This window comes from Mandrillus leucophaeus, unplaced genomic scaffold (assembly GCF_000951045.1).
Source record: "Mandrillus leucophaeus isolate KB7577 unplaced genomic scaffold, Mleu.le_1.0 Scaffold216, whole genome shotgun sequence".
Classification (NCBI taxonomy): domain Eukaryota; kingdom Metazoa; phylum Chordata; class Mammalia; order Primates; family Cercopithecidae; genus Mandrillus; species Mandrillus leucophaeus.
Window position 1 is genome coordinate 794,874 of NW_012102210.1, and position 27,228 is coordinate 822,101.

The 27,228-nt window shown below is 46.9% G+C and overlaps 1 protein-coding gene across 14 annotated transcripts in view; it reads left to right on the forward strand.

Moving 5' to 3' along the window:
• Positions 1–27,228, forward strand: part of DYSF (dysferlin) — a 238,535-nt gene that overhangs the window by 17,529 nt on the left and 193,778 nt on the right. For all 14 annotated transcript variants that reach the window (XM_011980655.1, XM_011980653.1, XM_011980659.1 and 11 more), the window contains exons 2-3: positions 9,454–9,509; positions 10,460–10,551. In XM_011980655.1, the coding sequence (XP_011836045.1) occupies positions 9,454–9,509; positions 10,460–10,551 (148 nt within the window). The remainder of the gene's footprint in view (positions 1–9,453; positions 9,510–10,459; positions 10,552–27,228) is intronic.

Sequence of the window (27,228 nt, forward strand, 5' to 3'; positions counted from 1 at the left end):
CCTGTTTTCTTTTTAGAAACATAATATGTACTTGCTGTTAAAAATGACAAACTACAGAAAGGCATGAGGCAAAAGTAAAAAATAGCCCCAAATCATGCCACGCCGAATTAACTTGTTAACAATTTGACACGTTTCCTCCAAGATTTTTTTCCCTTTTAAAAAAAATTTTAATTATGAAATTTAACATACAAGCATCGTACAGAAGATATAAATATATGATTTAATACAGTAGTTCTCAACTGGGGGCAGTTTTTTCCTCAGAGGACATTTGCCAATGTCTAGAGACATTTTGGGTTGTTGCCACAGGGGTCGGCGGCACAGGGTGTGTATTTACAGGGTAGAGGCCGGGGATGCTGCTAGACATGCCACAGTGCAAGGGGAGGCCCCCCACACCAAACACAGAGTTATTCAGCCCAAATAGTAATAATGCCATGGTGGAGAGTAAATATGTGTGTGAAGAGAATACCTGTGTGATATCACCCAGGTCAAACAGGTCAAGAAATAGCACCTGGTCAGTCCCATTTCTCCAGCAGAAGTCTCCAGACTCTTTCTTTCAGCAATGTTTGCACATTTGCTGAAAAATAAACCAGGGGGCCGGGTGTGGTGGCTCACGCCTATAATCCCAGCACTTTGGGAGGCTGAGGTGGGCAGATTGCTTGAGGCCAGGAGTTTGAGACCAGCCTCAACAGAGTGAAACCCCGTCTCTACTAAAAAATACAAAAATTAGGTAGGCATGGTGGTGCGTGCCTGTAATCCCAGCTACTTGGGGGGGCAGAGGCACAAGAACCGCTTGAACCCAGGAGGCGGAGGCTGCAGTGAGCCAAGATCTCACCACTGCTCTCCAGCCTAGATGACAGAATGACACTCTGTCTCAAAAAAATTAATTAATTAATTTTGAAAAGGGGCATTTTTTATGTCAGTAAGTATTCGTCTGTAAAACCTTTTAAAATGTCTGCATAATATTTTATTATATGAATGTACCATCATTAATTTACTCAACCTCCTATTGATGAATATTTAGGTTATATAAATGTTTATATTTATATCCAGTGCTTAAATTATACAGTCACTGTGAGGCACATTCTGGTGACTAAATCTTTGGCCACATATTTAATTATTTCCTTTGGGTAAATACCAGAAGATAAATTGCTATGTCAGAGGTTATAGACAGATTTAATGCATTGCTGCATTTCCCAAATTGTTCTTAAAGTCTAAATTGAATAAAGATACAGACTTTGAATAAAGTCTGTATCAACTTTATTCTCCTGTCAGCCAAGTATGAGGGCTTATTTTTCTAATAATCCTGCTAACACAAAGCACTGTCCTATAAATCTTTGACACGTTCTTAAGGTACAAATACTATTTGTGATACTTCATTGTTATCACCTATTCGCATTTATTCTTACTGAATTACTTTTTCATTTGCCCATGGTGGGGCATGTTTTTTTTTTTTTTCTTTGTTTGCAGTTGTTTTTTTTTTTTTGGGATTTTTCCCTTTTTTGTCATAGATGTTTCTAACATCTTCCCCAGTTCTGTTTTTTTTTTAATTGGCAAGTAAAAATTATATGTAAATATCTTCCCCATTTCTAATTGGCCTTCTGAGTTTTAAGACTACTTCTCTTGAAGTGCATTTCACCATGGCTCCTTCCCTTTTTGGCCACTTCTGTGGTTCCAGCTAGGATTTAGAAAGTTGGGGTGGAGGGTGGTTGAGGGGGAGAGGAGCAGTGCTCTGAGGGTGATAGGGGAGAAGCTGCCCAGTTCCTGGGGTGTCTAGGCCTGAGTAAACCATGGCAGCGCAGGTGTCAGAATGACCATCTACCTGTGCTTTTTGTTTGGGGGTGTCTGTACCAAGAGGTAATACAGGCCCTTCCTTCAGCCCAGGCTAGGGCCATCTTTCCTTCTTTCACTTGCTGCTGCCTTGGGGTTTTCTGCTGATTCTTTGAATTTCTGTCACTTTCTTGGTCTTATGAGAATTCTAATGGGGCCGTCAAGAAATGCCCTGCACAAAGTAAGCCCTCAATAAATATTTGGGGGAAAAGCAAGAGTCTGCATCCAGGCTACTGTAGGATCCAAAGCCCCCTGCAGCTTCTGAGAGTAACTCCTGTTGCCTGACTCATGGGCAGATGCAGCTGTCTCTCTGTCTCTCTCACTGGGAGTCTGAGACACCGCAACTCCTCTCCTTCTCTCTGTCCCCTCTCTAGGCGGGACATCCGAGCATGGGAGACCTCTTCTGCTCCTCCTCCTTCCCATTCCCCAAGCTGATACTGGCTGGTAGACCTCAGGCCCACCATCTATGTCCACACCCTTTCTCACCTGGACTTAAAAAAAACATGGTGGTAAAATGCACATAACATGAAATGCATCACCTTAGCCATTTTTAAGTATACAGTTCTGTGGCATTAATCTTTGTGCAGTTATCACCATCTCCAGAACTTGTCATCCTCCCCAACCAAAACTCTGTATCCATGGAATACTAACTCCCTATTCCCCTCCCCCACTGTCCCTGGTAATCACAGTTCTACTTTCTCTATGATTTATTTTTTATTTTTTGAGACAGAGCTTTGCTCTTGTTGCCCAGGCTGGGGTGCAATGGTGTGATCTCGGCTCACCACAACCTCTGCCTTCCAGATTTGAGCGATTCTCCTCCCTCAGCCTCCCCAGTAGCTAGGATTACAGGCATGCGCCACCATGCCCAGCTAATTTTGTATTTTTAGTAGAGACAGGGTTTCTCCACGTTGGTCAGGCTGGTCTCGAACTCCTGACCTCAGGTGATCCGCCCGCATCCGCCTCCCAAAGTGCTGGGATTAGAAGCGTGAGCCACCGTGCCTGACCGATTTTGACTACTCTAGGTACTTCATATAAATGGAATCATACACTATTTGTCTTTTTGTAATTGGCTGAGTCACTCAGTCTAGCACCTTGGGGTTTCATAATGATTCTTACACCTGCTGCTGGTCCCCAGTTCCTCAGAGCAGTTTGGGAAGAGGGCAGGGCCCCCTTTGCTCACCCCGCATAAGCTGTGAGCCTTCCTGTATCTTAAACTTCTGCTAAATTACATGCATAAAGCCACATCTCTCAAGGCCAAAATTAGTGATCAGGAACAGGGCGGGTCGAAATCCATGATGAGGAACTATTTTCTTAACTGTTTCCTAATTATCAATGTGCCTTCCCTTTTCTTGGTGTCTGTAAATCACATGATTGTACTGAGTGAATGTTTCATTTGTTTCTGCTCCTCTTTGGGGCTGCAGCACCCATGAGTGACCCCTTCCTTCATGTTACCCAAGAGGGTCCCAGAGTTGGCCCTTCTAACCAGGACTTAGTGAAATCTCATTGAGGGCTTCTATTCTCCTCATCTTCAGGGAAGGTAGGAAGTGGAAAATGATTAAAAGATATTTAGCACAGGGCTTGGCACACAGATATCGCTCACTTAAGGAAGCCTGGAGCACCAGGAAATGAGTTTCCAAGTGTGCAGCTCAGGAGAGGCTGCAGATGGAATTTTCCATGTTACTCCTGTAGGTCACAGGAAGCTGATCTGTGATGGGGGAGGGGAAGTGGACACGTAGCTTGCATCTCAGGCCTCCTCAGAACCCTGTGCAGCAAACACTTTTGTTATGATCCATTGATTGCTGAGGAGCAAGGCCTGGAGGTTATGAGTCCTTCCTAAGGTCTTCCCTAAGGTGGCTGTTAGTCGAGTGACTCCAAAGCGGTGTGTCTGACTCCTGCTGGAGCCACACCAACATGGGCCACAGAGAATTCGAAGTGGCTCAGCCAGGACCCTTCCCCTACATGACGCCTCCTTTCATCCTCCCTCCGCTGACAAACAGCCACACCATGAATGAAGTCTTGGGGCGTTCCCTGGAAACAGCGCTTCTATCCTCTCGTGAGGAAGTCAACTTGCAGTCAACATGGAAAGAAAAGGACCCATTCGCTCAGCACCCGATTACTGGCCACCTCGCTATAGACTGGGGTTACTGTTAGTAACATGCGTAAGGCATGGTGTTTGCCGCCAGAAACTCCCAGCCCAGTTGAGGGTTCAGAGCTAGACGAACACTACTATGCTGCTGTGCTGCGCATGTGGTCACAGCTTGGTTAGGGAGCACCAAAGAGAGACCAGCTGCCTCTTTTGGGAGAGTCAGGGGAGTCTTACCAGAGGAAAGACAACCGTGCTGGGTGCTGAAGAGTCAGTAGGAGTTCACTAGATCCATCAGAGTGGGCATAGAGGGAAGGGCAGGAGAAAGAAACTCACATGTAATCAGCATGCTATGTGCCAGGCACCTCAACATTCTATCTTGGTAATTTTCACAACAACCTCTTGTAAAGTAGGTATTATTATGATGAAATTGAGGCAGAAATGTTAAATGAATTTCCTAAGAGATTATTTTATTTTTTAGAGACAGGGTCTTGCTCTGTTGGCCATGCTGGAGTGCAGTGGTATGACCACAGCTCACTGCAGCCTCAAACTCCTGGGCTCAAGCAAACTTCCCACCTCAGCATCTTGAGTAGCTGGGACCACAGGCACCACATGCACCACTACATCTGGCTAATTTTTAAAAGCTTTTATAGAGATGGGGCCCCACTCTATTGCCCAGGTTAGTCTTGAACTCCTGGCCTCAGGCGATCCTCCCACCTCAGCCTCCCAAACTGCGGGGATTACAAGTGTGAGGACCTCACCAGTCCCTAAGAAGTTCTTAAAGTGTACGTGGAACCTGGGGGGAATCCTCAAGATTCTTTGAACAGGTCAGAAGGTCAAAACTCCTTCACAACAACTGCCTTTTTCACTGTTTGGACATTTGTACTGATGGTACAACAGCAATGGCAGCTAATGCTACTGGCACCTTAACATTAATCAAGGCCTTGGCAGGCTGGGCGTGGTGGCTCATGCCTGTAATCCCATCACTTTGGGAGGCTGAGGTGGGCAGACCACCCGAGCTGAGGAATTTGAGACCAGCCTGGCCGACATGGTGAAACCCTGTCTCTACTAAAAATACAAAAATTAGCCAAGCTAGGTGGTGGGCACTTCTAGTCGCAGCTACTTGGGAGGCTGAGGCAAGAGAATCGCTTGAACCTGGGAGGCGGGGGTTGCAGTGAGCCGAGATCACACCACTGCACTCCAGACTGGGTGACTGGAGCGAGACTCCATCTCAAGGAAAAAAAAAAAAGGCCTTGGCACTAAATTGTGCTTCTTGTGTTTTTTAGATTGCATGCACTCACAATTAAAAATAAAAAGGCAGCTTCGTTTAAGAGTGTCCTTGATGAAGCAGTAACAGGATCAGTTTGAATCCTCCTGTACAGGTGTTGAGAATGTTCTGTGTGAAGGAATGGGAAGTATGTATAGAGCACCTCTGCTGCCCATCACAGAGCGATGACTGTCTCCAGGAAAAGCACTGGACTCACTGCTTGAGTGACAAACCGAACTAGCTGATTTTTTTTTTTTCATAGAATACTGTTTTTACTTTAAAGAATGACTGACAAACTATAGTTATTTGATCTGGGCATTGGGCAGATATTTTCTTAAAAACGAAAGAGTAAGCCTGCCATTTCAAGGAAAATGGCTTGAAATACCACTTGCTGCCAATCAAAGAAATTTGAGCTTTCAAGCAGAAATTGGAGTTTAGAAAACTTTAAGAAGTAACTTCCAGCTTCCCAGTACTGAAAGTGTTACTTCCCCAAAACTGGGATTTGTTCACATGGGGAGTAACAAACGACTCTGCATGAGAATGCAGATTTTGATCAATAGGAGTTTTATTACTTGTCACAAGCCAGAGCACCGGGACAAAGCAGTGTCTCCCTGAGGCAAAGTGACAAGAGGGTTTTATGGGGCAACGGAGAGGGGAGAGGGTGCATAATGGCATGTAGAGGACGGTTCCCAGTGGCATAGATGTAGTGAGTCAGGTGTCAGCACACAGGTCGCATGTTATGGTAATGAAGCTACAGGTCTCCTGGGGTGCAGGCTTTAGCGTGGTCATGGGGAAAGTTCACTGGGGTTCATCTATAAGTTCCTGGGGCCTGTCAGGAACTGGTTTTAGCCCACTAGGTGACCACCTGCTACACAGAGCTTGAAAAAAACAGGCTGTAAGACAGAAAGCTGTAAAGCAGGCAGCTTGCTCAATCACCCTACCTCCTTACAGAAGGCTGATGGTGACATTATGAATGAGTGTAATTTTTTGTTAGGGCATTATGAAATGTGTCAACATCTGGAAGATGTACATAACTGATTGAACACAAATTTTCCAAATGACCAGTGCAGCCGTTACAGAATCATACATGGGTGAAAGATTCAGTCAAAGTGCAAGATAGAACAATGAATTTTAACGTAGCAGAGTACAAACTGTTCATTGGTCTGGTTTCAGATTTCACATTGCAACTCACAGTTAAGAAGTTAAGAACTAATACTTGTTGAGTTTTGATGTAGTATCAAAGAAGGATATTCATAATTATCTGAAAGTTTATTATAATAGGCCTCCCTTTCCAACTACATATCTGGCTGGATTTCTTCATAGACATCAACCAAAAAGAGGAGTCTCAGCAGTTTGAATGCTGAGGTGTTAAAGAGATTTGCAAAAATCTAAAAGTGTCACTTTTCGTTTTTTGGGAAGTTACAGTTTTTTGTTATTGTTGTTATAGATGTGTCACTTATGTTAATATTTATTGGGCTTATTATTGTGATTTTAAAATTAACTACTAAATAATTATTTTTAATTATTTTTAAATGCTTCAGTTATAATTTCTAACGTAAAAATTCACGGATACAGGCCACCTAAGTAGAAGCTCTTTGGCATCCTCAATAATTTTTAACAGCGACATCCTGTGACCAAAAAGTCTGAACTGCTGCCTCAAAGAATCACAGGAAATAAGTGTTTTATAGTGGTCTGTGATTTCAAATTTCGTGATTTTTTCCATGATCAGTGATTCGAAGCGGGAGAGGGAGTTTGGGAGCTAACCCTCTCCCTGCCGGAGGTTTGTTGGAATCTCTGCAGCACTCACTACAGCGAGCAAATCTTTACAAGATAACTCCCTTAGAATCTCCCTGAGCTCCTCTCTGCCTCCCTCTCTCAGATGGTCTTTTGCTCCCTCTCACGTGTGCACTCTCTCTCTCTATTTCTCTCTCCTCTTCTTCAAATCCTCCCTCACCCCTTGCCTGCCTGCTCGATCCCTCTCTGCTTCCCTCCTCCTCTTCTCCAGGCTCTGAACCTGGCAGGGTGGGGCTGACCCCACAGGAGGCTGCACCGCTCCAGGCTGAATGGGCACTGATGTGCTTGACTTTAAAGCTTACTGGGGCTCCTGGGAGATGTTGCCAGAGGCTCAAGGGGCTTTCGTGGTCCAGGCAGGACTCTCTGAAAGCTGAGCCATCCAGGTGGAGACCAAAGGCTTTCCACTGAGTCTTGCACAGGTCGGGTGGAATGAGTGATCTTTAAGAGCCGACCCAAATAAAAGTTCGGTGTCGGGCTGAACCCCTTGAATTGTCTGTTGAACGCCCCATCATTTCTGTTCCTGATGCTTACTGGAAAAGTCAGACATGGGTAGCCCTTCCTGTGCTCCCCAGAGCACTGCAGAACAAAGCTTCATTAAATGCTTTCTCTTCTTCTCTGGGTCTTTCCACACTCTTTCTGTGGGTCAGTGTCTTCATGGAAGATATGTCTGCAGACCTACTGGGCTTAGTGGGGGAACCCCTCGCTCTGACCTGTCAGTCCACACAGTGGGCCCTCAAGCGGAGAGGGCCGAAGCTCTGTCCAAACTCCTTGTTTTGTGGATCATTCAGAGAGAAATGCACTTGCCAGCCCAGTAAAGGACCAGGGGCTGCGGCAGCTGCCTGTTTCTCCCAGCCTACGGCTCTTCTATGGAAATGACCTCCCTGCTCACAGCTGTAGAACCTGCCCTAGGAGGGGGGTCTCCTTGTGCGTCTCCCTCTCCACTTTTCTTTCAAGCCTCACCTGTCCCACCTCACTGGGGACAGGCACTCGCCCCTTCATGCCCACCGCTCCAGAGGAAGGGCTTCTGCTGTGCATCGTCTGGGGCACTGTGGGTGAGCTCTCAGCCATCAAAGTGTTAGATCTTCTTGTCCACCTCAAAGCCATTCTGCATGCCCTCAGCCGGCCCTCCCAGCCACACAGAGCTTCCTTGGGACAGCTTGCCTCAGACAGACCTCTTCAAGGCCTTGGAGGGTGAAGTGGATTTTGTTTTAATGGAAGTAAAATTAACATATCATAAAATTCACCATTTTAACCATTTCAAAGTATATAATTTATGTGGTTTTAGGTTGCAATGTTGTACCATCAACATCATGATCTAATTCCAGAACATTTTTATCACCTCAAGAAGAAACCCCATACAGTTTAATCAATCACGCCCCATTTCCATCTTCCCTTTCCCTTTTCTTAGCCCCTGGAAACAACTAATCTGCTTTCTGTCTCTATGAATTTGCTTATTCTGGACATTTCTTATAGATGGAATCCTATAATTTCTGGAGGTAGATATAGTTCAAAAGAGAAATGAAATACTTTCTAGGAAGAGGGTTCATTTCTAGAATTAGAAGGCTGGATGTGGTGGCTCACACTTGTAATCCCAGCACTTTGGGAGGCCAAGGTGGGAGGATCCCTTGAGGCCAGGAGTTCGAGACCTGCCTGGGCAATATAGTGAGGCCCCCATCTACACACACACACACACACACACACACCAGCTGGATCTAGTGGTGTATGCCTGTGGTCCCAGCTACTCAAGAGGCTGAGGTAAGAGGATAGCTTGATCCCAGGAGTTTGAGGCTGCAGTGAGCTATGATCTCACCATCGCACTCCAGCCTGGGTAACAGAGAGACATGCTGTCTCTAAAAAAAAAAAAAAGCTAGAATCAGAAAATTTGTAATTAAAAAATTTAGGCTGGGCGTGGTGGTTCACCCCTGCAATCCCTTTGGGAGGCCAAGGTGGGTGGATCATGAGGTCAGGAGATTGAGACCATCCTGGCTAACACAGTGAAACCCCGTCTCTACTAAAAATACAAAAAATTAGCCGGGCGTGGTGGCGGGCGCCTGTAGTCCCAGCTACTCGGGAGGCTGAGGCAGGAGAATGGCGTGAACCCGGGAGGCGGAGATTGCAGTGAGCCCAGATCGCGCCACCGCACTCCCCTCCAGCCTGAGCGACAGTGCCAGACTCCGTCTCAAAAAAAAAAAAAAAAAATTATTTAAAAAGTCAGAAATAACAATAACAAACTCAATAAGGAGAGTCGACCTGGGTACTTTCTTTTGAAAACATGTTTCTGAGGTCCCAGAGCTGACAGGGGGAAGTTGTGTGACTGGCACTGGGGATTCATTGCAGACTGGTGGGTTCGCGGGGAATCTGTTGGTTTTGTAAGATTTCCCTTGGCGACCGAGCTGAAGCACAGGTCTCAGAAGCTGAGTCTAACTCAGTGGAAGGTGCAGGGCGGGATGTGTCTCCCCACTCTTCCTTTTGTGTCTTATAGGGGTGAAGAAGAGAACCAAAGTCATCAAGAACAGTGTGAACCCTGTATGGAATGAGGTATGTGAGTTTTTCTCCTTCCTTTTCTCTCTCTCTGCTGTAGTTGTGTCTGCAGGGACAAGTTAGGGGGCTTGTGGAGGAAGTGCCTTCTCAGCAGCGTCCTTGAGGTGGGGAGGGGCTGGTGGTCCAGCCTGCCAGCGAAATCCTTCTGGCTTTAGGAACCTGGGAGGAGGGTTGGTGGCCTGGCCTACTAGGTAAATGGAGAGGAGCTAGACATTTTTTGTTTCTGTTTTCCCCCAGCTCTGGCCAGCCAAGTAAAGGGTGCTCAGGGACTCTCTTGCCTGCCTGTTTCTCTCACACAGGCTGTTCGTTTTCCTTGCTCAAAGCTCACCTTTTCCCTACAGCCCTCCCTGATGAGGCAGGTCCTCCTCTGGCTCCTGCTGGCCCCTGTCTCCTCAACCAGCTCCCTGCATACATGGCTCCCGGGTGGTCCTTTGGAAGCCCTGCTGCCTTGCATGGATGGGGTCAGATGCACAGGGGAGCCTTTGCTCTGAGGAGAGTCATGGGGGCCTAGCCAATATGGCACTAACTCGTGCTGCCCACCAGGGCCTGGCTTCTGGACAAGCCCAATAATCTTGGTCCTTGAGGATGCTTCAGGGTCACCTGGCTTTTTCCCAGCCACACTCCTGGTTTGACTTCCTGGGGATGGGTTGAAACTGAGTTGGGAGAGGGGCCTGTGAGAGCCCTCTCTCCTTCTCTCTTCTGCTGTCTTCAGCTCTTACTGTCACCTCTGAAGTTCTGGAGCTGTGGTCTCCATCTGTCCATCCATCCATCCATTCATCCATCCATCCATCCAGCCAGCCAGCCATCCATCCATCGGTCCATCTGCCTATCCACTAAAATCATTCATGAATGCCTACTCAGTGCCCTGGGGGCATGAAGGTGAAGCAGACACAGTCTCTTCTCCTGGAAGCCCATAGGTTAAGACACCTTTTCTCTTTTTCTTCCAGGGCTTTGAATGGGACCTCAAGGGCATCCCCTTGGACCAGGGCTCTGAGCTTCATGTGGTGGTCAAAGACCATGAGACGATGGGGAGGAACAGGTAAGGTGGCCAGAGCGGGGTGCTCCATGGCTTGAAGGTGCAGGTAGGATTGTGGAGGATGCAGACTGCAGAATCCAGGCCCCAGGGAGCTGGGGTTTCAGTTCACATTTACCAAGCACCTCCTCCCGTGGGACTGGCCCAGTGATAGATGCTGGGAGAATCTGGCTGTGGCTTCAGGAACTCAGCCATGGGTACGGCTGAGTTGCCAGGCTACAGGGGAGGGAAGATGGGCTGGAATCAGGTGTCCACGCATTTGCACAGTGTGTGCCCTAGGGAGCAGGAAGACTCGCTGCCTGCTGCTCCAGCCCAGAGGATCCCTGAGGTGGGTGGGCTCTCTCTCCTGGCCCAGCCCAGGCCAGTGAGGGCAGAGGCCCCCTCCAGGAGGCAGGCAGGCAGGCAAAGTGAAGCTGCAGCCAGCGGGGAGCTTTCCAGGAAGGCTTCATGGAAGGGGCAGGACTAGAGGTAAGATTCGTGGTTTAGAAATCAGAACAGTAATAATGGGTAGCCTGGCCTGGGCGCCTCCCTGTGTCAGGGTTTCTGCTGAGTTTTTCATGTACCTAGTGGGTGGGTTTCCTGGTGGGGGGAATAGCAGGAGCAAACTTGTGGTGGCAAAAGCCGGCTCCCCCTAGGCAGGCGATGAATCCCTTCTCTTGCCATTGAGCTCCTGGGCCTTGTAAACGGAGGTGGTGTGGTGGACAGGTTCAACCCAACCTGCAGATGGGTGGGCCTTGGACTGGGGCTGTGGGTGGACTGGGAGACACAGCACATGAAATTGCACGTGATGAGCCTCGAGCCTCAGGGTGTGAGTCCAGTTGTCCCTGCTGGGCATGAGAGGAGGCATCTGCATTAGATGCCAGCAGGAGTGGGTTCATGCTTCAAGTGTCATTTACAGAGCTCTAGGCCCGAGCGTCAGGGATGGGCTTGCTGTTTTGTGACCTGCTCACAGGGGAGCCTTTGTTTGGGAACTAGGTCAGCGGCATCTGAGGCCTGGAAGCCTGGCTGTGTTGCCCCGGGGTGGGGCAGGAGGGGTTGGGGAGGAGAATTCAGGAACCTAGGGAAGGGCAATCAGGGTCTCCAGCTGCAAAACACCTGGAAAATTTGAAATGTTAAAAACTCGGAAAAAAACCCCAATTGCCACCTTCTCTCTGTGGCTGCTGGCCATGGGTGCACAGTGTGGGGAGGGTGGGGCGCTTTCACTGGGCCCCCAAAAGTGCGGCTGCAAGGTATGGGGCCCAGGCCTGTGGGCCAGGGCATCTTGAGCCCATCTCTTCCAGCTGTTGACCTCAGCCATCTCCACCTGCATGGGGGACAGGGATTGGAATCAGTTCGGCTACCTTCCCAACACAGACACTGTGGAAGGCAAGGCAGCCGCTAACAGGCATGAATGGTGGACCCGCAGACCAGGGAGGGAGTAGCCCTGGACAGTGGGCAGTCCTCGAAGGCTTCCTGGAGGAGGGTCACTCAGACTGACTTGAAGGCAGGGGTAGGCTTTGAAAAGACAAGAAGGGGAGGGTATTCCAGTGTGTGGATGTGGCGGGCAGCCAGGCTCAGGCCTTACAGGTGCAGCCCTGTGAGAAGTGGGCGGTGGGGAAGAATTGAGACGGGGGTCTCCAATGCCAGGCTGAGGAGAATAGCAGCAAAGTCACACAACTGCCACACAGCTGAGTGTCTGGCCTCATGCTGTCTTATATACAAGACCTTTACCCATCAGTTAGATACGGCTATTGTAACTGTCACCTTTATAGATGGGGAAACTGAGCCTCTGAGAGATTGGGCAACTTTCTTGAAGGCTAGTGATGGCAGAGCTGTGATTGGAGGGCAGGTTTTTGGGACATGCTCATAATCACTGAGCCCCATGTGCCTCTCAGAGGCTCCTGGAAGCCCCAGGGTGGTGTTGGTCCCTTCTGGAGAGTTCAGTTCCCCTGACAATGCTGGCGCTGACAGAGTTTAGAGGGGCAAAGGCAGGACAGTCTGGTTACTGCAGGCCATGTAGTGGAAGCACATGTTTCATTTTCATGATCTTATCCAGCATTTTTAGTCTCTGTGGGGAGATTCCCCCCCCCTTTTTTTTTTGAGACAGAGTCTTGCTCTGTCACCTAGGCTGGAGTGCAGTGGCACAATCTCTGCTCACTGCAACCTCCGCCTCCCAGGTTCAAGTGATTCTCCTGCCTCAGCCTCCCTGTAGCTGGGATTACAGGTGCCCACCACCACACCTGGCTAATTTTTGTGTTTTTAGTAGAGACAGGGTTCCACCATGTTGGTCAGGGTGGTCTTGAACTCCTGACCTCAGGTGATCCACCTGCCTCAACCTCTTAAAGTGCTGAGATTACAGGTGTGAGCCACCGTGCCTGGCTAGAGATTTCCTTAAAAAAATTTTTTTAATTATTATGAGTAGATAATAGTTGTACGTATCTATGGGGTACACGTAGTGTTTTGACACAGGCATAATGTATAACGATCAAGTCCGAGTAATTGGAGTATCCATCACCACAAACATTTATCATTTCTTGTGTTGGCAACATTCCAGTTCTACTCTTTTAGTTGTTTAAAACTATACAATAGATTATTGTTGACTGTAGTCACCCTATTGTGCTAGGGAAATACTAGATCTCATTCATTCTATCTAACTGTGTTTTTGTATCCATTAACCACCTTGCTTCACCCCCCTCTCCCTGCTACCCTTCCCAGCCTCTAGATTCTACTCTATCACTGGAAGTTCAATTTTTTAAAAAATCAGCTGTCTGTAGGGAGATTTCTAAGACCACAAAGGCAACATGAAAGCTGTGAACATATTTTTGATCAATTCAAGGACCAGTCTAGCCCTCAGAGTGACAGTAGGTGACGGACACACGCAGGCTGTTCTGGCTCTGTGGAGCAGAGGTCATATGGGGAACGGGAAGCTTTGAACCTTGGGGTCCTCCCACTGGCCCGTGTGGGTGCCCTCTAGTTCCTGGGGGCAGCTAGCTCCCTAAAAAGAAGTGCCCCACATAAGCAATTCACTGCAGGGCCGTGTGCCAGAAATCAGGTCCTCAAAGATCAGTTTGCAGGGCAGCCAATTCACCAGCATCACCAATTTACCAGAAACACCTTTCTTATAGCATTTAAGTGTAATTTTTGATTTTTCCAAACATTTATCTCAGTTTCAGATTTCTAGCAATTAAAACTTGCCTTAAACTAGAGTGAAATGTGCACATACCTTCATAAATACTTGAGGACTCTCAGAATATGCCCAAGCAACACTGTCATGGGAGGAAATGATAGAATTTTGACTTCATGGCTAGACACAGTGGCTCACACCTGTAATCCCAGCACTTTGGGAGGCCAAAGGCAGCAGATTACATGAGGTCAGGAGTTCGAGACCAGCCTGGCCAACATGGTGAAACCCTATCACTACTCAAAATACAAAAAATTAGCCAGGCGTGGTGGTGGGCACCTGTAATCCCAGCTACTCAGGAGGATGAGACAGGAGAATCGCTTGAACCGGGGAAGCAGAGGTTGTAGTGAGCTGAGATCACTGGCTTTGTGCCAGGAAAACATGGGATGTGTGGCCTCCTCAGCTGTTTGCAGGCAGGGACAGTGCCTCAGGGGAGGCAGCAAAGGTACCTGCAAAGTAATTCTGTCACCCCCACCCCATGACCAGACGGCGAAGTACTTCCACCCTGCACATGGATGTGAGAAAACAACCAAAGACAAGCGGCAATACAAATTCTAAAAGTGTAAAAGGAAAACCAAACCAGGGAGTGACAAGACAGTTTAAATTTTGAAAGAAAAGGAAAAACCTTCAGGGAACCCAGTTCTATGAGCATTTTATTTATTTATTTATTTATTTTTGAGATGAAGTCTTGCTCTGTCACCCAGGCTGGAGTGCAATGGTGTGATCTTAGCTCACTGCAACCTCCGCCTCCTGGGTTCAAGTGATTCTCCCATCTCAGCCTCCCAGAGTGCTGGGATGACAGGTGTGAGCCACTGCTCCCAGCCCTTTAATGAGCATTTTAGATTGAAGACCTCCTCACTGCCCTCCAGTCCTGCCCATTGGGTCAGGAAGCAAAGAGGGACTCAAGGGTTAGGCGGCTGTGCCTTGCAACTGTCCTCGGGCCTCTCCAGTTGGTGGGTTCCAGTGAGGGTCCCCGGAGTCATCATGCAGCCACCCCTTTTGTTTGTGGGAGTCCTGGGCGTGTCTTCTGTGAGCTCATCTGCTGTCCTCCCTCGACCTCTTCCAACTGAGGGGATCACAGCCCTCTGCGTCCATTAACCCTCTCAGTCCCCCTCCACCTTGCCTCCCCTCCCTCTTCCCCACCTCCACCCTCTGGCTCTCTCTGTTTCTAGATTTCCCCTCAAGCCTCCCTCATTCTTTACAGCCTCTCACTCGCAGCTCTGTCTCTGCATCTCCTGCTTTGCTTCTTTTCCTTCCTGTACCCCTCCTTTTATTCTTTCTCTCCTCCTTCTCTTGCCCTTCCTTGATCCTCACCATCCTCACTGCCACTGTCCTCTCTTTCCTATGGCTTCTGGGGCGTTTGGCATTTCTGGGTTTTTCCTGATGATCACTGGCAGTTTAGGGGTGACCTCGTTAAACCAGACTGGTCTGCTGGCCCAGAGTGGGATCTGGGGAATCCTTTCATGCCTCGGGAAGGAAATCTCCATCTGGGAACTGCCTCTGGGCTGCTCAGCATCCCACTAACCCATGAGAGGGGCAGCCCTAAGCCCGAGGACCCCTGAGCCAACTTCAGGGATGGATCTTTATCTGGCTAAAATCAGGTTTCCAATGCATATAAAAGGAAGCTCCACTCCTTGGGATGGAAGACACTCGGGCAAACCTAGCGGGCGAGTCCTGTTCCAGGCTGCACTGGACAAGTTCCTGTTTACTCGGGGCTTCTCAGAGAGAAGCTTAAGGGGAGATGATCCAGGTCCCTGACCAGGTGTTTTGGTCCCCGGGATGTTCAGCCCAGAGGTTCCCAATTCAGGTCACACAATAGAGTCACCTGGGCAGCTTTTACATACACCCATGCCTGGGCCCCGGCCAAGGTTCTAATTTAATTGGTTTGGGGCAGGGTCTGTGCAGCATCACCCACTCTCCAGGTGCTGGTGTTTTCATTGTGCAGCCTGAGCTGAGAGCCACTGATCTGGACTCTAGACCAGCGCTGCTCACTAGAACTTTCTGAGATGATGGAAATGTCTCTGTGTTGACTAGTGTGATTGAGAAATTGAATCTTAAACTGTATTTAATTTTAATGGCTTAGATTTAATTAACTACATGTGGCTAGTGGCTGCTGTGTTGGACAGAGGAGCTTTAGATTTTTAGAACAGTGTTTCTACCCCAGCTGCATCTAGAAATGACCTGGGAGCTTAAAAAAAAATAAGTGTCTGAGCTCTGCACTAAACTGATTAAACAGAAACCTCTGGAGTGGGCTGCAGGAGTCAGCACTTTTGGAAACCACCGGGGATGGCAGAGGGGGCAGTGTGCACGCAGGGTAGAGAATTCATTGTGTTAGAGAGACGCTGGCGTTTTTTGGTTGGTGTTGTTTAGACAGAGTCTTGCTCTGTCGCCCAGGATGGAATGCAGCGGCATGATTTCAGCTCACTGCAACCTCTGCCTCCCAGGTTCTAGCGATTCTCCTGTTTCAGCCTCCCAAGTAGCTGGGATTACAGGTGCCCGCCATCTCGCCTGGCTAATTTTTGTATTTTTAGTGGAGATGGGGTTTCACCATGTTGGTCAGTCTGGTCTTGAACTCTTGACCTCAGGTGATCCACCTGCCTCGGCCTCCCAAAGTGCTGGGATTACAGGTGTGAGCCACTGTGCTTGGTCTGATGCTGGCACTTCTGAAAGGAATTGCTCTCGATTTTTCCATGGATTCACTAAGAAATAGATAGAAATGGTCATTCTTGTAATTGTTTATGTATGTGATTATTGGCAAAATAATCACCATCAAGTAATAATGGCTGAAACTGCATATGGTAAAATTGTTAAAGAATTGAAAAACAGACGGAAGAATCCTGTTGGTAACTGCAAACACTGACCTGGGAAATTGGACTTAATAGAAATAATTCCACAGAAGAAAACTCAAAATGGCAGGGAGCAATATTTGATAAAACTTGATGTCAACCAAAAAATAATTTAAAAATCTGTGAGCCAAATCTGTGTTGGGAAATTTAAACAGGGATTAATTGTCTTCAATGAAAAGAATTTTGGTAAAATGAAAATAAAGATGGTAAAAGAGAAAAAGAAAGCACTTTAATCACTCTGTATGCAAAATGTATCAACACATTAAACTGGTTATATTTAATTTGTTCTGGAAAAATGCCTTCTCAGTGAAAATTGATTACTGTAGGTGTTTTTTATATTTAAATGTTTGGTAAATTTAAATTTAACATGGAAGCAAAAACCTCCATGGGATCAAAACATCCACCTGGCAAAGCACCAGGGTCAAAATGATGCTGCTTTGCCTGCAGTGACTCACTAACCCCAGGCCTAACCAGACCCCAAGACAGGGGGCCCAGATGCAACAAGGAAACATACAAAACACCCTGTTAAATGAGGAGGTCTCAAATACCGCAGGTGACACCTTATATTAAGGCATTAATCATCGTTTCTCTGAGATACAGGCTTCAGTGGGCTCCCTGTGCTTTTCCTGGTCACTCTACCCTCCAGCCTGACCATGCCCCCAGCCTCCCTGCTTTAATCAAGAGGTATAGCAGGAGGTCTAGTCAGGAGGCACACGACTGCCTTTAAAGAAGCTCTCTTTTAGGTGTTCACAGTGGCATCTTCTTTGGAATAGTGTGATCTACTCTGTACCTTTTAGGGACCGGGTGACTCTGTAAAGTGGGCACTGTGGGGCCTCTCACCTGCACTCAGATGCCTTCCTGCCTTCACCCTCCCCCATGGTCTGAGCGTCAGTCATGGTGCCTGCAACTGGAGAGGAACCAGGAGACAACCTGAGAACCTTCCTGAGCTCCAATGCTCCTTCTCCTCCTTCAGCTGCTCCTCCTCCCATCCCCACATTGAGCTGCATGATCTGGTCCAGCGGAATAAGCGTGGACTTTGAGAAGAGCCAGGGTCTAGTTGCAACACTCTGTGGCCTTGGGCAGGTCACTACACGCCCCGAGCCTTGCTTTCTTCCGTTCTTAGGGAGTATCAAATCAAGGGACCTGCCACCATGGGGGGCTCCCTAAATGTTAGTTCTGCATTGCTGCTTTGCCCTTGTCGCCCCGTGCTTCCTTCTGCTGCCCCCACTGCTCCAAGTCCCACTGACCCAGCCCTTTCCCACCAAAGGCTGCTCTCAGCCAGCTATGGGTTGAAAAAGCACCAAATCATATGAATGCACAGGTGGCAGCCTATGGCTTCATGTTTCACTCTGTTTCAGGAACTGGGGGATGCTGCTTTATAGCTCAGACTCTGCTTAGAAAGAAGGGAAGTGTTCATGGTAGGTGTCCAGCCACTGCAACAGATTATGAGAAGATATTTTAGGAATGGTGAGTCTTCCTGACATAGGGCCAACTCTGAGCCTGGCCTTGGTGCCATCGGGCCAGAGGTGAGGGCAGTCTGATGCCTTCTATGACAATGAGCTTCACTTGTTGAGGGAATGTGGGGGTTTCCAGGAAGGGGCTGAACATGCTTTTAGTTCTTTAGGGTAGCCATGCGTGGGAGATGACAGAGGCACCCAGGGAGGGGGCCTGGTCAGTCGGGGCCTGTCACCCACACCTGGAGTGTGCTGATGGGATTGAGGGACTCTGTACTGGGAGGAGCAGGCATTCTAATTCTCAGGCTGCCCATCAGAGCTTGCAGGGCAGGGGTGGTGGAATGAGAATGAGGGTCAGGGGCTTTGCTCAGGACCCCACTGTCAACAGAGTCCTATCCTGTCTTTGACCTGGACCTCTCTGAAACTGTTTCCTCATCAGGACAATGGCAAAAGCAGTTCCTATGTTGCAAGGTTGCTGTAAAATTTAAATAATATAATGCATGTGTGTCAAATGCCTGCTCAGTGCTTGGAATACTGAAGGTGCAATATATGGGGGCTGTTGGGAGCAGAATCCATACAGATGCAGGATCCATACATAAATGCCACAAACATGTGAACACTATGTGCGTGGCCCATTTGGACACCCGGCAGTACCTTAGTGTGCACTAACATTGCATAATATGTGCACATGTATTTTTTTTTTAATTTAAAACAACTAAAAAATTCCACAAAAATATTTAAAAAATCTAAGTAATTTTTATAAGTGTAAAAGTGCGTTTCATTCTTAAAAAGTTCTAAAAGAAAAAGTACAAGTTCTCCCACCTTCTACCCATGCATTTCTTCTCTTTTCTCCAGAGATGCCCATGGTTAACGATTTGGTGCATATCCTTCTTTCTTTTTTTGAGACAGAGTTTTGCTCTCGTTGCCCAGGTTGGAGTGCAATGGCATGATTTCAGCTCACTGCAACCTCTGCCTCCCGGGTTCAAGTGATTCTCCTGCCTCAGCTTCCGGAGTAGCTGGGATTCCAGGTGCCCGCCACCATGCCCAGCTGATTTTTGTATTTGTAGTAGAGACAGGGTTTCACCATGTTGGCCAGGCTGGTCTTGAACTCCTGACCTCCGGTGATCCGCCTGCCTCGGCCTCCCAAAGTGTTGGGATTACAGGCGTGAGCCACCACACCCAGCCTGGTGCATATCTTTCTGGACTTTTCCTAAGTGATCTACAGACATCTGTTTATATACATGCATGCTTGTTTACTTATACAAAAATGGAATTATGCTATATGTATTGGTCTGCACTTTGCTTTTTATCACTTCATCATTGATTCTTTCCCAGGTCAGTCCGTCACATTTTTAAATTGTTATGTGGTATTCCGTGGTATGTGTGCACCATAATTTACCCCACCGTACTCTCATTGACTGATATTTAGTTTCTTTCCAATGTCTTGCTCTCGAATGCTTATCCAGTGAACATCTTTATCCAAATATTTTTATGTTCTTATGCTATTTTTTTCTTTAGGATAGGTCGTTGGAAGTGGGATTACTAGATCAAAGGGTATGAGCAAATAACATTTTTGTAGATTCTGCCAAATTGCTTTTCAAAAATGATGTCCCAATTAATGTTCAGCAACAATGCAATAAAGTGCCTGCCAATTTATGTTTGCTAGTATGAGGGACCAAAAAAAGTATCTGTAATTTGTGTTTCCTTGGCCATTTGTAAAGCTGAGCATCTTTTCTGTGCTGATTGCCCCTTTCTATTTCTTATTTTGTGATTGCCAATCATTGCGTTTTGGGTTGCTTGTCTTTTTCTTTTTAATTCATAATAATTACATATATTTGTAGTATTATTAGGAATACTAACCCTCACTCTGTTCTATCTGTATAAAACTTTTTTCTCTCTGCTTGTCACCTGTCAGTTGCACATTCACATGGCAATAGGCATTTACCCGGAGGTGCATGTGTACACACAGACCTTTATTTGTTTGTTTTGAATTTTTAAGTTCAGGGTACAGGTGCAGGTTTGTTATATAGGCAAGCTTGTGCATGGGAGTTTGTTGTACAGGTTATTTTATCAGCCGGGTATTAAGCCCAGTACCCATTAGTTATTTTTCCTGATCTTCTCCCTCCTCCCACCCTCCACCCTCTGAAGGGTCCCAGTGTGCGTCCTCCTCTGTATGCCTACCGTGTTCTCATCATTTAGCTCCCACTTATAAGTGAGAACACTTGGTATTTGGTTTTCTGTTCCTGGGTTAGTTTGCTAAGGATAATGGCCTCCAGCTCCATCCATGTTCCTGCAAAGGACATGATCTCATTCTTTTTTATGACTGCATAGTATTCCAGGGTGTATATGTACCACATTTTCTTTATCCAGTCTATCATCGATGGGCATTTAGGTTGATTCTCTGTTTTTACTGTTGTGAGTAGTGCTGCAGTGAATATGCATAGCACATAGACCTTTATAAAGGCAGAGCTTTTTGCTCTGTGTTAGAAGTTGGGAAAAGGCATGGGCTTGGCCTCTGGTTTTAGCAAGCTGGTTTGCCAGCCCCTGGTTCTGGCATGCTTGGGAGGCTGTTTTGGGCAGGAGTATTTGCTCTTCACTGCCCCATTGTTTTCAGCGGGCCCGTAAACATTGACCATATCCTTATTTTCAAGGATTTTTATGACTATATTTTGCCCTGGATTCTATCCAGGACATCCCTGAGTTTCAGAATCATTTTTCTTTTGTCTTTCTCTAGACTGAAGTGGAAAACTATTTACAGTTACCCTTGGGCAGGCCCTGGGGAATCAAATACTGGCAGGGAGGCTGCCAGAGGCCAGGGGACTCAGGGGCTGTGGAATGTCCTGCTGTCCCCCGTTTCCTGCCCCTCACTGCCCGGCACGCATAGCGGAGAGCTGGAGGGGCTCAGAGGACAGGTGCTTCCTCCGCTGTACGGCGTGTGTCTCCTTCCAGGACAGGGCTCTCTCACTTTCCTGTCACCCGGCTCATTGACGCTAACCAGGGGAAGATGCAGCTGAGTCAGAGATGAGTTAGTTGTAATATTTACATGGTTTCAATTGGCGTGTCCTTTTCTTAGTTTCAAAGAAAGAATGAGAAATGGATACATGGTAACCCTTCTGGAACATTTTTTTAAATTCAAATTTAAAGTTGCAAAAATAGTACAAAGAATATCCATATATTGTTTACTCAGATACACTTATTCACATTTTACTCCATTAGTTTTATTATATATATTTTATTATATTTATTATTATTATTATCTCCCTTCCTCCCTCTCTCTTTCTCTTTTCTCTCTCTCTTCTCTCCCTTCTTGTTTCTCCCTCTTTCTCTTACTCCCATTTGAAGGTAAGTTATATTCATCATGTTCTTTGACTCCTAAATATTTCTTAATAGGGACATAGTTATCAACATCAGTAAATTTAACATGATGCCATACTTTTTTGTTTGTTTCTTTGTTTTTGAGACAGGGCCTCACTCTGTTGCCCAGGCTGGAGTGCAGTGCCTTGAACAAGGCTCACTGTACCCTTGACTTCCTGGGCTCAATCCATCCTCCTACCTCAGCCTTCCGAATAGCTGGGACCACAGGCACAAGCCACCTCGTCTGGCTAATTTAAATTTTTTTTTTTTTTTTTTGGTCGAGACAGGGTCTCATTATGTTGTCCAGGCTGGTCTTGAACTCCTAGGATCAAGGAATCCTCCTGCCTCAGCCTCCTAAAGTGGTGGAATTACAGGCATGAGCTACAGCACCTGGCTGATACCATACTTTTATCTAATATATTGCTTATATTCCATTCATGTTAATGGATGAAATAGTGTTTTTCATAGCAATTTCCCTTTCCCCTCCCCCAGTGCGGGATCCAGCCCGTGGTCCATATTGAATTTAGTCATGTTTCCATAGCCTCCTTTAATTTGGAACGTTTGCATAGTCTTTGTCTTTTATGACAATTTACATTTTTGAATTATATAGTATCCCTTTTTTCTAATAGAATGTTCCTCATTTGGGGTGTCAACCTAAATAACAAACGGAGAGAGACTCTCTAAAGAAAAAAGATATTTATGAGGGAATACAGCCAGCCGTGGGAATATACATGCCATAGTAAACCATGTGAGTATTTAAGGAGGTAAAGAAACACAAAGGTTTTCAGCTGGGTGCGCTGGCTCACACCTGTAATCCCAGCACTTTGGGAGGCCAAGGTGGGTGGATCATTTGAGGTCAGGAGTTCGAGATCAGCCTGGCCAACATGGTGAAACCCCATCACTACTCCAAATACAAAAATTAGCCGGGCGTGGTGGCGTGCGCCTGTAGTCCCAGCTTCCCAGGAGGCTGAGGCAGGAGAATTGCTTGAATCCAGGAGATGGAGGTTGTAGTGAGCTGAGATCACGCCACTGCACTCCAGCCTGGGTGATAGAGTGAGACTCTGTCTCAAAAAAAAAAAAAAAAAAAAAAGAAAAAAAGGAGGAAGGAAGGAAGAAAGAAAGAAAGAAACAGGTTTTTAGAGGAAAATAATTAGGATTACATAATTATTTTGAAATATTATCCTTGGCTATAAAGATCAATTACAAGGGTGATTCTGGTCTGAGGTTGGACAGGTAATTAGTGGGCAGATGTTCTTGCAGAAGTGTTTTTTGTGTAAGGCTGTTATGGCCTTTGTGCAAGATTGTGTTTTTGCAGTCTTTTGTGAGGGTTTGTGTTATCAGGCATACAAGCATGAGAACCCTCTCTTCATGGCCTTCCTTAGCTCTTTTTGTCAGGGGTTTCTTAACATTAGCGACTTCATTTTGATTCTGACAACTTTCACGGCAGTTTGTTTAATGTTTTCTCATGCTTAGATTCAAGCTTGGATTAGGTTACTCATCCCTGTCTAAGTGATGCTGTGTCTATCTCCGGATCTGGAGGCATGTGATGTTCCTTACTGGGGAATGTTAATTTCAATCACCTGGTCAAGGTGTTGTCTGATTTTTCCACTGTGTATTAATGTTCTTTTCTCCCCCCTGAAGTTTGTTAAGATATACTTTAAGATGGTGCCAATATTCTGCTTCTCAAGAAAATGTCCCCCTAAATTTAGCATCCGTGGATGGTCCTTGCCTGATCCAATCCTTACCATGATGGGTATGAGCTGATTTTCATCTCCAGTACTCCTTCCATATGTACCAGGCTGGGCTGTGTGAGGCTCTCGTGGTCACAGTGGTGCTGGTGTAACCCCAGGGCCACCACATATTGATCCTTACCTGTGCCTAGCACTGTGCCTTGGTGACTCATGCCTTGAGCCTCACCCCTTGGCTCAGGGCCATTGTCTCAGAGTTGGGAGACCTCTGGGTCATTAGGTTGGGTGTCTCATCTCTTCCATCCTTGATAGACAGTGTTGGAGTGAGGCAGACACCCATTCCAGGGCTGGATTATTCATTAGAAAGTCCTTCCTTCTATTGGCTATAGTTTTTCTCCCTGACATTTTGAGGGTCTTATTTCTCTATCCTCAGGAAAGATCAAAAAGAAACCTAACCCTCCTGCACATGACAGCACTTCTAGTCATGATCTAATGTGGTCCTGACAGTCACTGGATGGGATGGGAATGTGCAGAAAAGCACAGGAACATGGTGAGTGGGGAGGAGAAGAAGGGAACTGATGCCCACCAAGTCCTGTCTATGTTCCAGGCACATGTGGGGGGCGTTAGGTGCATTAACTGAAATTTTACCAGAACCCTCTGAAGAATGCATGATTTCCTCCAAGCTCCAACAGTGCCGGGCGGGTTGTCCATTTTATTCTCATCAGTATCTCCAGTACCTACAACAGTACCTGACCCATGATTGGTGCTCACTATATATTTGTTGAATGAATGAATGACTTTTACAGATGAGGAAACAGTCTCAGGAAGGTTATGTCATGTGTACCCAGCCATGCAGCTGGTCAGATTGCAGGGCTAGATTTCTGGCATGGTAGGATGACTTGAGGGCTCTTACTGTTACTCACTGAATGAGTAATACTTTTGGAAGATAGTTGAGAGAAAGAATATTTTCAAAGTGTTGCTGTAGATTGAAAGGCACAGTTTGAAAACACTGGGTTGGTGAGTGTGCCATCCTAGGGTCAACCACCGGGGCTGTTCCATGAACCCAATAGAACAGGAGCTATGTGCCCTGCCAGCCTTTCTGGATCACTTTCCTTTGGGGCATTTGGGGGAAGGTAGCTTGTCTCCTGTCCACTTCTTTTTCAGTTTGAGTTGTACCCACTCCTCCCATCTTCCTGCTGCTAACATGGCTCTCAGCACCAGGGCCATGGTCCTCTGGGCTGCCCCAGCCCTGGTTCCTGCACACCCATATTCTTCAACTTAAACCGCCACTGGCATAGGGGAAGTCCCAGAGTCACTGGGGGACTCTGCTACCCTCTGCAGGGGTGGAGGCAGGGCCCTAAAAGAGGGAGAAGAGGTGGAAGAGAAGGGTGCGCTGTGGGTGCGGAGGCATGGAGACCACTTCCATTGGAATGGTGGCTCTCTTCTGGGTCTTCATCGTCCCACCACAGGGCTGCCTCTCTCTGACCCACTTGTTTTCTCCGGGGTCTCTGCCAGCTACCATGATGCAGAGCTGCACCCACAGTGCACCCTTCTCTTCCACCTCTCCTCCCTCTTTTAGGGCCCTGCCTTCAAGGCTACCTCCTGAAAACTCCAAATGCCATCCCTGCATAGTGTAGACCTCCCAACCTCCTCTTCATATAAGACTTTAACCCATCTGAAAAATACAATTAATGAGCTTTTAAAAGCTTTTTAAAATGGCCACTCAAAGCTGGGTATGGTGGCTAATGCCACCATGGTGGGTCCCCAAGATGGGTGGACCACTTCAGCCCAGGAGTTTGAGACCAGTCTGGGCAGCAGAGTGAAACCCTACTATAAAACACACACATACACACACACACACACACACACAGAAAACAATTAGCCAGTTGTGGTGGTGCACACCTGTGGTCCCAGCCACTCAGGAGGTTGGGGCAGGAGGATCTCCTCAGCCTGGAGGTCAAGGCTGCAGTGAGCTGTGATCATGCCATTGCACTCTAGCTTGGGCAACAGAGCCAGACCCTGTTGCAAAAAAAAAAAAAAAAGAAGAAGAAGTGGCCTTGTTCAAGCCACTGCTCTCCAGCCTGGGCAACAGAGTGAAACTGTCTCAAAAAATTTTTTTTTTCATTAATTCCTGACCGCCCCAGCAAAGAACAAGCATGTGTGTGTTTTTAAATATAGGTTTTATTGTTATTCAGGTACAGTGAGGCCAACAGATCAGGAGATGGCTGTCATTGAAAAGATTGTGTGTTACCATTTCCAAGGGGAGGCCACACCGTGCAGGGCCACACAGGGAAGCTCTGGCGTCAGTGCCAGAATCAGTGAAGGGGTCAATCAGGAGGCAGAGGGAGTGAGGGGAACATGGGGACAAGAGCCTTTATTGTGGTTTCTGAGGGAAGGAATGGGCGAGGCAGGGTAAACAGAACTGGGGACTGGCCAGTTTGAATAATTTCTGTGGGCTCTGGGCACACTTACACGTAGACATAAAGCTGTCTATGTATAGACATAAACAGTAGGGGCTGTCCTGAGTTGCTGGAACCTAGCCCTAGGATGCTTAGGAGAGGGGAATGTGGTGGGCCCTGAGTGTGACAGGCCATGGAAGAGGTGTGAGGTATGGGCTCAAAGTGACTGGTTTGCATATGAAAGGCCTGCTGGCAAGTGGGGAGTCCTTTATCAGCTCTGGGAATTGTGGGAAGACAGTCCCTCCAAGGTCAACAAGGCTCCAGATGTCAAAGCATCAGAAATACAAAAAATAGCACTTGGCATAAGATTAAAAAAATATGGGCCAGATCAAATTTATAGACTGGGCTCCCCTTCCCATGGATTAAGCAAACCAACGACCTTTCTATTTCTTTCATGATGCACTCATGGGCCTCTAAGGTGGCACAGGAGGCTCACTGTAGGGTTCAAAGCAAAGCCTTTGGAGTCAGGCTCTGTCAGCCTTGTTATTTGTGTGAAATCAGGCAAGTCAAACACCTTCCCAAGTCCCAGTTTCCTTGTCTATGAGGTAGACTGAACTAATAACAGTACCTACCCCACAGGACTAGTGTCCGTTTAAAGGAGGTAGTGTATCTAATATGTACCTAGTTAATGTAACCGCCCTACGGATTCATCATGCTGGCTGCCAAGATAGAGCTGATTTATCAAGACAGGGGAATTGCAACAGAGAAAGAGTTTAATACATGCAGAGCTGGCTAAATGGGAGACTGGAGTGTTATTCTTACTCAAATCAGCCTCCTCGAAAATTCAGAGGCTAGAGTTTTTAAAAGATTGTTTGGTGCTGATATGGTTTGGCTGTGTTCCCACCCAAATCTCCTCTTGAACTGTAGTTCTCATAATCCCCATGTATTGTGGGAGGGACCCAGTGGTAGGTAATTGAATCATGAGAACAGTGATCTCCACCCGGTTCTCATGATCTGTGGTTTTATAAAGTGTTTCCCCTACTTCACTCTGCACTTCTTGCTGCTGCCATGTAAAGAAGGACATGTTTGCTTCCCCTTCCCCCATGATTGTAAGTTTCCTGAGGCCTCCTCAACTCTGCTGAACTGTGAGTCAATTAAACCTCTTTCCTTTCTAAATTACCCAGTCTCAGGAATATCTTTATTAGCAGTGTGAGAACGGACTAATACTGGTGTGTTCCCAGACCAAACCGAGGGTCTGGCTACTTATTCTCATGGCCCAATGATGAGATACAGATGAACTGGGAAAGAAGAGAGTTTATTTCTGTAACCAGGTACAGGCAGAAGGCCTGGAAAATATCAGCAGGCCAAGTCAAAATTACAAAGCTTTCCAGAGCTTATATACCTTCTAAGCTATATGTCTACGTGTAAGTGTGCATTCATCTAAAGACATAAGCGACTAACTTCTTTGAATCTATAACTAAGGTCTGAGTTTTGAAGACCTTCCTCCAGAGCCTCAGTAAATGTACTTAATCAAGATGGGTCCAGGGGCCAGGGGTGATTACCCTTTTCTTGTCTCCTGCTAAACCATGGAGGTTTGAGGAACTCTTTTAGACCCCCCAAAAAACTTGTCAAGACCCGGGGAATTTCTTCACACCCCCAGTAAAAACTTGTTTAATCCTAAATGGGTCCTGTTAAGAATTCCTTTGTTATCTTGTCATGCATCAAGGCCCTGGAAAGGCCTGGGCAAAACTCTTGGTGGGCTTTTGTTACATTCCAGCCTTC